Here is a 13,457-nt window from a genome sequence, read left to right as displayed (position 1 = left end):
AAAAATGGCAGCAGTAGTTACTGGCTGTAAGAAAAAGGGAGTGCAAATAAAGATTTATTCGGACGGAAAGGCTATATTCTGAATTCTAAAGAGTGATTTCGAGTAACTTGGAAACTAAATGGCTGAATCCAAGAGTATAATGTCACGGCATGACTTCCCACCAGTCTGAGCATCTTCCCTATAACCAATGGAAGGATCAAGTTCCCAATTGGACACAGGTTCCGTCCTTTCCCAAGAAAAAAACAAGGAATGATCAGTAAACATGGAGGAAAGCAAAATAACACACAAGGTTTATTCAGAATTGGGGCATTTAAACTCAGATGAAGGTTTGGATACATTATTAACTTTCATGGACAAGATGGGCAGCACGGTAGCACAAGTGGATAGCACTGTGGCTTCACAGCGCCAGGGTCCCAAGTTCGATTCCCCGATGGGTCACTGTCTGTGCAGAGTCTGCACGTTCTCCCTGTGTCTGTGTGGGTTTCCTCCGGGTGCTCCGGTTTCCTCCCACAGTCTAAAGACGTGCAGGTTAGGTGGATTGGCCATGATAAATTGCCCTTAGTAACCAAAAAAGGTTATTGGGTTATGGGGATAGGGTGGAAGTCTTAAGTTGGTGGGATGGTGCAGACTCGATGGGCCGAATGGCCTCCTTCTGCACTGTATGTTCTATGTACAAAAAGGATGACTTATGAGGTTTGGGTGGAATTTGACCAAATTTAGAAAGTCAGAGGATACCCCCATAGAAGAGTACATAATGGAATTTAGCAGACTGTATACAAGGTTGCAAAAACTCAGGCTAGAAATTCATCAATCGGTGCTAGCGTTTAAATTATTGTTATTGTCCATTAGTGGGTACTTCAACACCATGTAATTACTAACGTTACAAAGCTGGATAGGCTTCTGGTTTTAATGGGAGTTAAATTTACAGAAAGACACACGCTGCAAGAACAAATGTCAGAGGCTCTAAAAAGGTTCCTGGGCAAACATTCCTTCCCAGCAACATTCATAACACAAATGGGCCAATCGGCAATAAGATGGGCTATGGAAGGCACGATATTAACGAGATGGCGAGGTGGCCTAGAAACAGGCCACAAGTCAATACGGAAGGAGGTTTGTAACTAAAAATAATGAGAAAAGAAACACCTTTACCAATTGTGGCAAGAGGAATGAATTGGGAAATGTCAACAGAAAAATGTACCCCAGAAATACCCAAGATACGGTCAGTCGGGGTTTTAGGTGTGATTCAAAATGCCATTAAGTAATAAGCTGTCTGCAAAAATATCATAGGATTTGAAACCAAACACAAGACAGAAGACTCTGAAGGAGAGAGATAATGCTGGCATGGTGACAAAAGTGGTTAGCACTGCTGCCTCACAGCACCAGTGGCCCGGGTTCAATTCCAACCTTGGTGACTGTGTGGAGTTTGCATTTTCTCCCCGTGCCTGCATGGGCTTCCTCCGGGTGCTCTGGTTTCCTCCCACAGTCCAAAGATATACAGGTTAGGTGGATTGGCTGTGCTAAATTGCCCCTCAAATGTCCAACTGTTAGATGGGGTTACAGGGAGATTATGGAGATAGGGTAGGGTGCTCTTTCAGAGGGTCAGTGTAGACACGATGGGCCGAATTGAATGGCCTCTTTCTGCACTATAGGAATTCTATAGCATTGTCTTAGTAATGTGAAGTAAAAGGTCACATTGATTGCTCACACAGCCTAGTACACAGATTTAGAGGACTGCATGGTTCTACATTCCTAGTCTAGTTTACTTCCCCCCCTCCCCGTTAGCCACAGCAAAGCTCTCGTTCGGAGATGAAAAACTACTCACTTTATCCACCAAATACATTTTGGAGAGCCCCTGCTGACAGACGCTCCTTGGGAAACCCTGCTACAGAAGCCAGACCTTGAGCTTTATCAAATTATTTTGGTAATCCTGTCTCATTCTGTCCATTAGGGGGTACCTCAACACCATGTAACGACTCTTACCTATCAGAAACCACTGGTTCCTCAGGTAATCGATTGTATTTGTGACTCCCGGCGTGAACTTAACATCAATACTGGGCGTAGTGTCACACTCCCCACGATCTGTGATTGTAATACGCTCTGTTTTGGGACCCTCCAGTAAAGGGAATGCACTGCCTCTTGGCTGTGAACACAAAGATAGTTGTTGGAATACATTACAATTACAAGAACATAAGAAATAGGAGAAGGATTATCTACAAAACATCTGCACTCTAAAACCACCAAACAACACAACATTTTTATTTCTTCACGCATTGCTTCTCGGAGGCACCTTAAAGAATCAAATAATTAATTATTTTTTTTACAAAATATGTAGATTTCATATTGAAAGCTGGAGTTAGAGTCACTATTAAGCAGCAGGGTGAAGCGAGGATAGAGATAAACTGACCACTTTGTTAAAACAAATGAATGTCAGAACTGTGCAATGGGATGTTCTGTCTTAGCACAAACAACCTCTGTTCCTTCCACCCAAATGTGATCGAAGCAAGTGTTTAAAAATAGGCAAGCTGGAATCAAAATAAATATATATTCCCAAAATTGCTGCTTTTTGAAAATAAAAATAATTAAATGCTGGTCAGCTGGTTAAAACAGTGAGCACTCTGGGATGGCTGTTGGTTAAATTGGCAATCTCTGCCAAGTCAGCTGGCCCCAGCCAGAGCACCAATAGGCGGTGTCATTTTCCCCACATCTCTGGATTGGTAAAGGGGGAAGGGAATCGCTCATCCAGGTACTCCAATCCACGGAATGTAGAGGCAGCATTCTCAGGCACGGGGGAGTTAGGTGGACACAGGCTGGGGCACGTTCACAGCCCCTCTCTGGTGGCCCAATATTTTGTTGCTCCTCATTATTCAGACTCTAGGTGAAGAGTGGCTTTGAACCAAAGTAAAAGTGTCCAGTCCAAACTGGTGCCTACCAAATAGGAAAGAAACCACAGAGCAAAGCCAAGGCCGGATCTGATGTCTACAATATACCAACACTGGACCTTCGTTTTAATAAAGTTACAGATGAATAACAAAAACTTATTTTAAAATAAAAGGGACACTATTGATGCACAAATTTGCAATTGGATAAATTAAACTCCAATTACTTACCACAACAGCCACTCCCTCGTGCACTAATGATGATGAGGCATACAAGCTGGTTGAGTATTTTCCCACATACAGAGTTGGCCTAAGAATGAAGAATAAGATTTGAAGTTAAAGACTAAAGGGACTTCAGAAATCCATCAGAAGCCTATGTCTTGTGAAATTTTTTAAAAAGAGTGCACGCAGTGAAAGAATACATCATGGAGTTTTGTTAATTTTCATTTTTAAAGTACCCGTAAGCCACATCTTAGCTGTCAGGAGAGGCAAGTGACCTGTTCTCACAGATCCACCAATGATCTGATCAGCTACAAGGAGGAGCTCAACATCACAGCTGACTGGTCAGTCAATTTGGCGACATTAGTATTATGAAACTCAAGGGGAATGGTTGGGTCCTCGTCACTGACCCCTCTGATTGTCTGTTGATCCAGTGTCCAATTACAAAGTATCCACTAGGTCCATCTGACAGTATTTATGTTCCACAGGAGCTTCCTCCCACCCACTCTATACGGCCCCATCCACATATCCCCACCCCCCTTTGTCCTTCACATGCTTTTCCATCTTTTTTTGAAAATATATTTATTCAAATTTTTCAACAAATTTTCAACAAAACCCCCCCTCAAACAAGAAGAAACAAAAACACAAGCAAAAATTATACATTGGATTTCCCCCAATACAATAACCCCCCATATAACAGTATAAAAACACAAATAGAGAAAAAAAACCACCTTAACCCAAACACCACCCCAAAATACATAGATTCGGCAGCGCCAGCCCCCCCCCCCCCCCCCCCCCTACGCTCCAGAAACACCCTCTGGGTCATATTCGCCCACACAAATCCCATGATGCTCCTGCTTACCCATTTGAAAAAGGCCTTGGGGATCAAAATGGGAAGGCACTGGAACACAAAGAGAAACCTCGGAAGGACCGCCATTTTGATCGACTGCACTCGACCCGCTAGTGAGAGTGGCAGCATATCCCATCTTTTAAAATCCTCCTCCATCTGCTCCACCAACCGCGTCAAATTGAGCTTATGCAGGGCCCCCCAACTCCTAGCTACTTGGATCCCAAGGTACCGAAAGCTCCTTTCCGCCCTCTTCAGCGGTAGCTCGTCTATCCCCCTTCCCTGGTCCCCTGAGTGCACCACAAAGAGCTCACTCTTCCCTAGGTTGAGTTTATACCCTGAAAAGTCCCCAAACTCCCTAAAGATCCGCATGACCTCTGCCATCCCCTCCACTGGATCCGGAACATACAACAACAGGTCATCGGCATACAACGACACCCGGTGTTCCTCTCCCCACCCCGAACCAATCCCCTCCATTTCCTGGACTCCCTCAGTGCCATGGCCAGCGGCTCAATTGCCAGTGCAAACAACAAGGGAGATAAGGGACACCCCTGCCTCACCCCCCAGAACAGCCGAAAGTACTCCGACCTCCGCCGGTTCGTAGCCACACTCTCCACAGGGGCTCTATATAGCAGCCTGACCCAACTGATGAACTGCTCCCCGAACCCAAACCTCCACAACACTTCCCAAAGATACTCCCACTCCACCCGATCAAAGGCCTTCTCCGCGTCAATAGCTGCCACTAACTCCGCTTCCCCCTCCACCGAGGGCATCATAATCACATTGAGGAGCCTCCGCACATTAGTATTTAGCTGCCTACCCTTCACAAATCCCGTCTGGTCCTCATGAATCACCCCCGGGACACAGTCCTCAATTCTCGTAGCCAGCACCTTCGCCAGCAACTTATCGTCAACATTGAGGAGCGAGATCAGTCTATACGACCCGCATTGCAATGGATCCTTGTCCCGCTTCAAAATCAAAGAACATTGTCGGGGGCAAGGTTCCCTCCTCCCTCGCCTTATTAAAAGTCCTCACTAGCAACGGGCTCAGCAGGACCACGTATTTCCTATAAAATTAACCGGGAACCCATCCGGCCCCGGGGCCTTCCCCGCCTGCATGCTCCCCAATCCTTTAACCAGCTCCTCCAGCCCAATCGGCGCCCCCAAACCAGCCACCTGCTCCTCCTCCACCCTCAGGAACCTCAGCTGATCTAGGAATAGTCGCATCCCCTCCTCCCCCGCTGGGGGCTCAGACCTGTACAGATCCCCATAGAAGTCCCTAAATACCTTGTTTATTCTCACCGCACTCCGCACCGTATTCCCCCCTCTATCCCTAACTCCACCAATCTCCCTTGCTGCCTCCCTCTTACGAAGCTGATGTGTCAGCATCCAACTCGCCTTCTCCCCATACTCATACATAGAACATAGAACATAGAAAATACAGCACAGAACAGGCCCTTCGGCCCACGATGTTGTGCCGAACCTTTGTCCTAGATTAATCATAGATTATCATTGAATTTACAGTGCAGAAGGAGGCCATTCGGCCCTTTGAGTCTGCACCGGCTCTTGGAAAGAGCACCATACCCAAACTCAACACCTCCACCCAACACCAAGGGCAATTTGGACATTAAGGGCAATTTATCATTGGCCAATTCACCTAACCCGCACATCTTTGGACTGTGGGAGGAAACCGGAGCACCCGGGAGGAAACCCACGCAGACACGGGGAGGACGTGCAGACTCCGCACAGACAATGACCCAAGCCGGAATCGAACCTGGGACCATACACCGCCCCTTGTGCTTTCCTCCACTGTGCCTCTGCTTTCCCCGTGGTCATCAGGTCGAATTCCGTCTGGAGGTTCCGTCGCTCCCCAAGTAGCCCCTCCTCGGGGGCCTCTGCATAACTTCTGTCCACCCTTAAAATCTCCCCCACCAACCTCGCCCTCCTCTCTCTCTTCTCCCTGTGGGCCCTAATGGAGATTAGCTCTCCCCTGACCACCGCCTTCAATAACTCCCAGATTACCCCCACCTGCACCTCCCGTTGTCGTTGGCCTCCAAGTATCTTTCAATACACCCCAGCACCCACCTGCACACCTCCTCATCCGCCAACAGTCCCACATCGAGGCGCCACAGCGGGCGCTGGTCCCTCTCCTCCCCCAACTCCAGCTCCACCCTGTGCGGAGCATGGTCCGAGATGGCTGTGGCCGAATATTCCGTTCCCTCCACTTTCGGGATTAGCGCCTTACTCAAGATGTAAAAATCTATCCGGGAGTAGGCTCTATGGACGTGGGGATAAAAGGAAAATTCCCTGGAAGCAGCCTGGCAAACCTCCATGGATCCACTCCCCCCATCTGGTCCATAAACCCCGAGCACCTTGGCCGTAGAACGGTCCAGTGCTGGGTTCAGCACCGTGTTGAAGTCCCCCCCACCCCATTATCAAGCTTCCTACCTCCAGATCCGGAATCTGACCCAGCATGCGTTTCATAAATCCGGCATCATCCCAATTTGGGGCATATACGTTCACCAGTACCACCCGCACCCCCTGCAACCTACCACTCACCATCACATATCGACCTCCATTATCCGCTACAAGCCTCGAACGACACCCACTTCCCCACCAGTATTGCAACCCCTCTGTTCTTCACATTGGATTGGATTTGTGTATTGTCACGTGTACCAAGGTACAGTGAAAAGTATTTTTCTGCGAGCAGCTCAACAGATCATTAAGTACACGAGAAGAAAAGGGAATAAAAGAAAATACATAATAGGGCAACACAACATATACAATGCAAGTACATAAGCACTGGCATCGGATGAAGCATACAGGGTATAGTGTTAATGAAGTCAGTCCATAAGAAGGCCCTGAATGAAAGACCTGTCTGACCCATCCCTTTCTCAGCCTAACCTGATCTGCCACCTTCAGATGCATCTCCTGGAGCATAACCACGTCTGCCTTCAGTCCCTTTAAGTGCGCGAACACCCGGGCCCTCTTGACCGGCCTGTTCAGGCCCCTCACATTCCAAGTTATCAGCCGGATCGGGGGCTACTCGACCACACCACCCACCCCCGCCCTGCCGACAAGCCATCTCCTTTTCTAGGCCAGCCACTTGCCCGCGCCTCCCGCACCCTCCAGTCCCCCAGGCAGCGGACCCCCGCCCCGACTACCTCTCCTACTTCCAGCTCCCCTTTGGCCAATGCAGCAGCAACCCAGATTCCCCCCCCGCCCCGCTAGATACTCATCTAGCCATTTTGCTCCCCCCCATGACACTCCCGTAAGTCAGCTGACTCTTGCTGACCCCGGCCTCTCCCGCCATTCTATCTACCCCCCAGTGAGAGAATGCCCCCACCCCTTGGCAGTCAGTGTGCGCTCCTCTCCAGCACCACCCGGCCCCGCCCCCATCCTTCCCTAACGCGGGAAAAAGCCCACGCCTTCCGTCCGAGCCGGCCCCGCCCCCTCTGGCGCAGCTCCTTTTTTGCAGCCTTACCCCAACTCCCCATCCCCGGGTCACCCCCCCCCCCCTTCCTCCGTGGGGCCCTGCCCCTCCAACTCCGACGCCCACACTCTCCCACAACCCCCAGATCAAATCCATTCACCCATCCCCCCCTAGCACTCAAACAAAAAGAACATTCCCCAAGCGCAGTAAACATCCCCCCCACGACAAACCCTCAGTTTGATTCCAACTTTTCAGTCTGTATAAAGTTCCATGCCTCATCAGGCGTCTCAAAATAGTGGTGCCGATCTTGGAACGTGACCCACAATTGCGCTGCAGCATCCCGAACCTCACCCCCTTCCGATGGAGAAACGCCTTAGCCCGGTTAAAACCAGCTCTCTTCTTAGCCACCTCCGCACTCCAGTCCTGATAAATTCGGACCTCCGTGTTCTCCCACCTGCTGCTCCGTTCTTTTTTGGCCCATCTCAGGATGCACTCACTGTCCATAAAGCGGTGGAACCTCACCACTACAGCACTTGGCGGCTCGTTGGCTTTGGGTCTCCTTGCCAGGACCCGATGAGCCCCATCCAGCTCCAGGGGCCTCGGGAACGCTCCCGCGCCCATCAGCGAATTGAGCATAGTGCTCATATATGCCCCGGCATCGGGCCCCTCCACTCCTTCGGGGAGACCCAGAATCCAAAGTTTCTTCCTCCTCGACCTATTCTCCAGGTCCTCAAATTTTTCCTGTCACCTCTTGTGCAGCGCCTCGTGTGCCTCCACCTTCACCACCAGGCCCAAGATCTCGTCCTCGTTCTCCGAGGCTTTTTGCCGCACCTCCCGGATCGCCGCCCCTTGGGCCTTCTGGGTCTCCACAAGCTTCTCAACCGACGCCTTCATTGGCGCCAGCATTTCTGTCTTCAGCTCCGCAAAGCAGCGTTTGAGGAACTCCTGCTGCTTCTGCGCCCACTGCGCCCACGCTGCTATGTCTCCACCCGCCGCCATCTTGCTTCTCCCTCCCTCGCACTTTCCGCTGCACCAGAATCACTTTCTTAACCGCTCCACTCCTGGTCCAATCCATACAGTGCCTGGGGAACCTTGCTGTCACCTTCCCACACTGGGAGCCGTCAAACAATTGCCATTGGGGTCCCTCTAAAGAGCCCAAAAGTCCATTCCTGGCGGGAGCTGCCGAATGTGCAACCTACCTCGGCATAGCCGTAACCGGAAGTCCACCTCTTGCATCCCTAAAGTAGAACCTCTAATCGTTAAATCATTTAAATAAAAATGTTTGTGTTTGTATGACTCAATGAATTATACATCCAAAAAAAGCACACTATTGTAGCAGGTTGCAGCGAAAGGGAAGTTCCCAGATGCAAAGGTTAGGGCAGAACGGGAAGGAGATGGGCGGCACGGTGGAACTGTGGTTAACACTGCTGCCTCTCAGCATCAGAGTCATGGGTTCGATTCTGGCCTTGTCTGCATGGAGTTTGCATGTGATAATAATAATCTTTATTATTGTCACAAGTAGGCTTACATTAACACTGCAATGAAGTTACTGTGAAAAGCCCCTAGTCATCACATTCCGGTGCCATTCGGGTACGCTGAGGGAGAATTCAGAATGTTTGATTCACCCTTTTGATTCACGTCTTTTGGGACTTGTGGGGGGAAACCCACGCAGACACGGGGAGAACGTGCAGACTCCGCACAGACAGTGACCCAAGTCTGGAATCAAACCTGGGACCCTGGTGCTGTGATGAAACAGTGCTAACCAATGTGCTAATGTGCCACCCGGTCTCCGTCTCTGCATGGGTTTCCTCTGGCTGCTCTGGTTTCTTCCCACAGTCCAACGGTGAGCAGGTTAGGCAGATTGGGCACGCTAAATTGCCCCTTGTGTCCAGGGATGTGTAGGTTAGGTTATAGCAATAGAGCAAGGGAGTGACCTAGGTAGAGTGCTCTTTTGGGGGGCCAGTGCCTCCTTCTGCACTGTAGTGCTTTTATGAATCATAGTATGGTTCTATGATGGCCATTCAATTAAAGCTCTGCTTAAATTTAGACCCAAGATATTGTCCACTTCTTTCACAATTTTAATGTATTACTGATGCAGCCAAGTGATGCAGATAAAGATTTAGATTGTTACTGACAGGATTATTGTTCAGTTTTATATTGCTCTGCAGAACTCTCTAGTTTAACAAACAGTGTTGCAGTACTTACATCAGCTTTTGTTTGGTTTCCGCCTCTTTAGGAAAAGGATATTTCCACTTTGTGATGCGGCCCACCTCTCCAGACATGAATGTGAGATAGCGGAGGGTTTCAATACCAACGTTTGTGTGCATCACTTTCCTCAGTCCTTCTCGTTGCCAGATGTACATCGCCACGACCGGTGATGCGTAATTCTGAATCCAAAGAATGTCACCTGATTCGCTGTCTACTGTCACCACCAGGCCATCGCCATTCGATACAAAGTGGAGCATTTCTACAAGTAGGTAGTTAGAATTAGTACATACAAAACGTTTAATAGCACCAAAAGCATGTTGGCAGAATGTTCAGCTTCTTTTGCAGTTGGAGAGCTGGATACACATATCATAACAGCGACTGGACTACATATGGTTACTCAGAATTGAGAGCCCCTACAAACCACTCCACAATACAAACATGTCAAGCTCCTACTCCTCCCCTGCACACTGCAGGATTAGTAAATATTATTTTCTGACAGGGCTTCACTAAAAATAAAAGGAGCTCCTCTGGCAATGGCAGTGTAAGAACGATGTCAGTTGCATGTACACAGGCAAGGGCTACCCTGTGTTACAGGACTGAAGAGATTGGCTGTGCTAATCTCTCCAAGGCAAGCTGCAAAACTGAATTCAATAAATCTGCTCATTTGTGGGCTAATACCAGGACAATAACCATCAAAACTTTTTTTTTTAAATTTAGAGTACCCAATTAATTTTTTCCAATTAAGGGGCAATTTAGTGTGGCCAATCCACCTAGCCTGCACATCTTTTGGGTTGTGGGGGCAAAATACACGTAAACATGGGGAGAATGTGCAAACTCCACACGAACAGTGACCCAAAGCCGGGATCGAACCTGGGACCCCGGCACCGTGAGGCAGCAGGGCTAACCCACTGCGCCACCATGCTGCCCATAACCATCAAAACTGGTGGTTATTAGAAAAAACATGCACAAAAGCTTCACGGAAGGGAACTTTAAGATCTGTTGTAATGTTCTTTTTAATTACATTACCTACCATGCCCACATTATACATGTGCATGCTAACAAATTGCAAATTCAGCTGCTTGAAAAATTAATTAGCTCTGCATGGTCTAGGCCAGTACGTGACTCCTGTTCTTTACTATTAAATGATTCAATTCCCTCAAGGCGATGAGTGGTGGGCAATAAATGCAGTCTTGCCAGTGTGGCTCACATCCAGGGGATGAACTCTTAAAAATTAAAAATCCAAAATGAATATTTAACTTTTCCAAGCCGCAGTCTGATCCTGGTGTTCATTAGTAAAATAGTCAATTTAGGTATAATATGAGCACAGAAGTGGCCACTTGACTATAGCTATTTCCTATCTGCTGTTGCCAGGCAAAATTCTCAGCAGAACAAGCAACTGTTCAACTCAAAGCATTCTTACTGTATTCAGTGTCCTCATCGGGTAAGGTAGCAGAGTAATCGAAGTAGGTGGCATTCCATCGCAGTTCCCTGTTCTTGGTGTCATACATGGTGATTGTGTACTCTGAAAACAGAAGAGCACATAGGCACGGAGGAGCCGTTTGAGACTCAGGTGTGAAAGGAACAAAAAGATATGTGGGTGCTATTTAGAGTCACTGGAATTCTATGCACATTGAGATTAAGCTGCACTTCTCTGCCTAGGTCTGTGGCCAAGTTTCACAGACAAACCCTGAATCCAGTTGAACAAGTGTTTGTGCCACAATGAAATGTATTGCAATACATTTCGTTTTTTCTATCATGCCGCGTTCTCGATTTTGAAATTCCACTCTCTCCCCATCTGCCCCACATCACACATTCACTTTTCCTCGTCAATTGTCTTCCTTTCTGACAAGCATCAACTCCTCAGTGTTCCACATTGATGCCCCAGCGTCCAGCTATCCTCCAGTGCCTGTCTCTATGCGGCTAGCATTCACAAGTGAACAGCAATGGGACCTTTTCGCCCTCCTCTTCCTTCAGGCATACGGTTGTTCAGCTAGGAATCACCATGTCCAGCAGTGGATAGAAATCAGGATTCCTGGCCCATTTCCCCCCTCCCCCCTCACTTTAGGGGTGAAGTCAGTTTAAGTACCTCCGCCCTACTTTGAGATCAGCTAAATCAGGACTTGACAAGCAAATTCTTGTTTGATGTGACTCAGCAGCTGCAGAGATTTGCTCAGCCACTGGGGGGAGCCAGGGTCACCCAATTAGACCAAAACAAACTCAAAACAAGCCTATATTTCACTCAAGTTACTGCAAACGGAGAGGGAGAAGAGTTCTTCCTCACCAGTGGCCTCTCCAACACACATATGAAGAATATTTGTGCCCCTCAGGTTCAGAACTCCAAGACCGAGTTAGGGAACTGGAGCTGGAGTTGGAAGAACTTCGGATCATTCGGGAGGCAGAAGGGGTCATAGATAGCAGCTTCAGGGAATTAGTTACACCAAAGATTGGAGATAGGTGGGTAACTGTAAGAGGGACTGGGAAAAAACAGTCAGTGCAGGGATCCCCTGCGGTCGTTCCCCTGAGAAACAAGTATACCGCTTTGGATACTTGTGGGGGGGGGGACTTACCAGGGGTAAGCCATGGGGTACGGGCCTCTGGCACGGAGTCTGTCCCTGTTGCTCAGAAGGGAAGGGGGGAGAGGAGCAGAGCATTAGTAATTGGGGACTCTATAGTCAGGGGCACAGATAGGAGATTTTGTGGGAGCGTGAGAGACTCACGTTTGGTATGTTGCCTCCCAGGTGCAAGGGTACGTGATGTCTCGGATCGTGTTTTCCGGGTCCTTAGGGGGGAGGGGGAGCAGCCCCAAGTCGTGGTCCACATTGGCACCAACGACATAGGTAGGAAAGGGGACAAGGATGTCAGGCAGGCTTTCAGGGAGCTAGGATGGAAGCTCAGAACTAGAACAAACAGAGTTGTTATCTCTGGGTTGTTGCCCGTGCCACGTGATAGTGAGATGAGGAATAGGGAGAGAGAGCATTTAAACACGTGGCTACAGGGATGGTGCAGGCGGGAGGGTTTCAGATTTTTGGATAACTGGGGCTCTTTCTGGGGAAGGTGGGACCTCTACAGACAGGATGGTCTACATCTGAACCTGAGGGGCACAAATATCCTGGGGGGGGAGATTTGTTAGTGCTCTTTGGGGGGGTTTAAACTAATGCAGCAGGGGCATGGGAACCTGGATTGTAGTTTTAGGGTAAGGGAGAATGAGAGTATAGAGGTCAGGAGCACAGATTTGATGTCGCAGGAGGGGGCCAGTGTTCAGGTAGGTGGTTTGAAGTGTGTCTACTTCAATGCCAGGAGTATACGAAACAAGGTAGGGGAACTGGCAGCGTGGGTTGGTACCTGGGACTTCGATGTTGTGGCCATTTCGGAGACATGGATAGAGCAGGGACAGGAATGGATGTTGCAGGTTCCGGGGTTTAGGTGTTTTAGTAAGCTCAGAGAAGGAGGCAAAAGAGGGGGAGGTGTGGCGCTGCTAGTCAAGAGCAGTATTACGGTGGCGGAGAGGATGCTAGATGGGGACTCTTCTTCCGAGGTAGTATTGGCTGAAGTTAGAAACAGGAAAGGAGAGGTCACCCTGTTGGGAGTTTTTTATAGGCCTCCTAATAGTTCTAGGGATGTAGAGGAAAGGATGGCGAAGATGATTCTGGATATGAGCGAAAGTAACAGGGTAGTTATTATGGGAGACTTTAACTTTCCAAATATTGACTGGAAAATATATAGTTCGAGTACAATAGATGGGTCGTTTTTTGTACAGTGTGTGCAGGAGGGTTTCCTGAAACAATATGTTGACAGGCCAACAAGAGGCGAGGCCACGTTGGATTTGGTTTTGGGTAATGAACCAGGCCAGGTGTTGGATTTGGAGGTAGGAGAGC

General features: G+C 48.7%; 1 protein-coding gene across 1 annotated transcript in view; it reads right to left on the bottom strand.

The window, feature by feature from the left end:
- ern1 (endoplasmic reticulum to nucleus signaling 1) overlaps window positions 1-13,457 on the bottom strand; it is a 110,856-nt gene that overhangs the window by 47,294 nt on the left and 50,105 nt on the right. Inside the window, exons 7-10 of the mRNA XM_072483759.1 lie at window positions 11,003-11,104; window positions 9,580-9,841; window positions 3,108-3,186; window positions 1,981-2,140 (exon numbers count right to left, since the gene is read on the bottom strand). Of these exons, the coding sequence (XP_072339860.1) occupies window positions 1,981-2,140; window positions 3,108-3,186; window positions 9,580-9,841; window positions 11,003-11,104 (603 nt within the window). The remainder of the gene's footprint in view (window positions 1-1,980; window positions 2,141-3,107; window positions 3,187-9,579; window positions 9,842-11,002; window positions 11,105-13,457) is intronic.

This window comes from Scyliorhinus torazame, chromosome 18 (assembly GCF_047496885.1).
Source record: "Scyliorhinus torazame isolate Kashiwa2021f chromosome 18, sScyTor2.1, whole genome shotgun sequence".
NCBI lineage: Eukaryota > Metazoa > Chordata > Chondrichthyes > Carcharhiniformes > Scyliorhinidae > Scyliorhinus > Scyliorhinus torazame.
The sequence above is the reverse complement of the archived record's forward strand: the minus strand, read 5'-3'. Positions and strand labels throughout refer to the sequence as shown.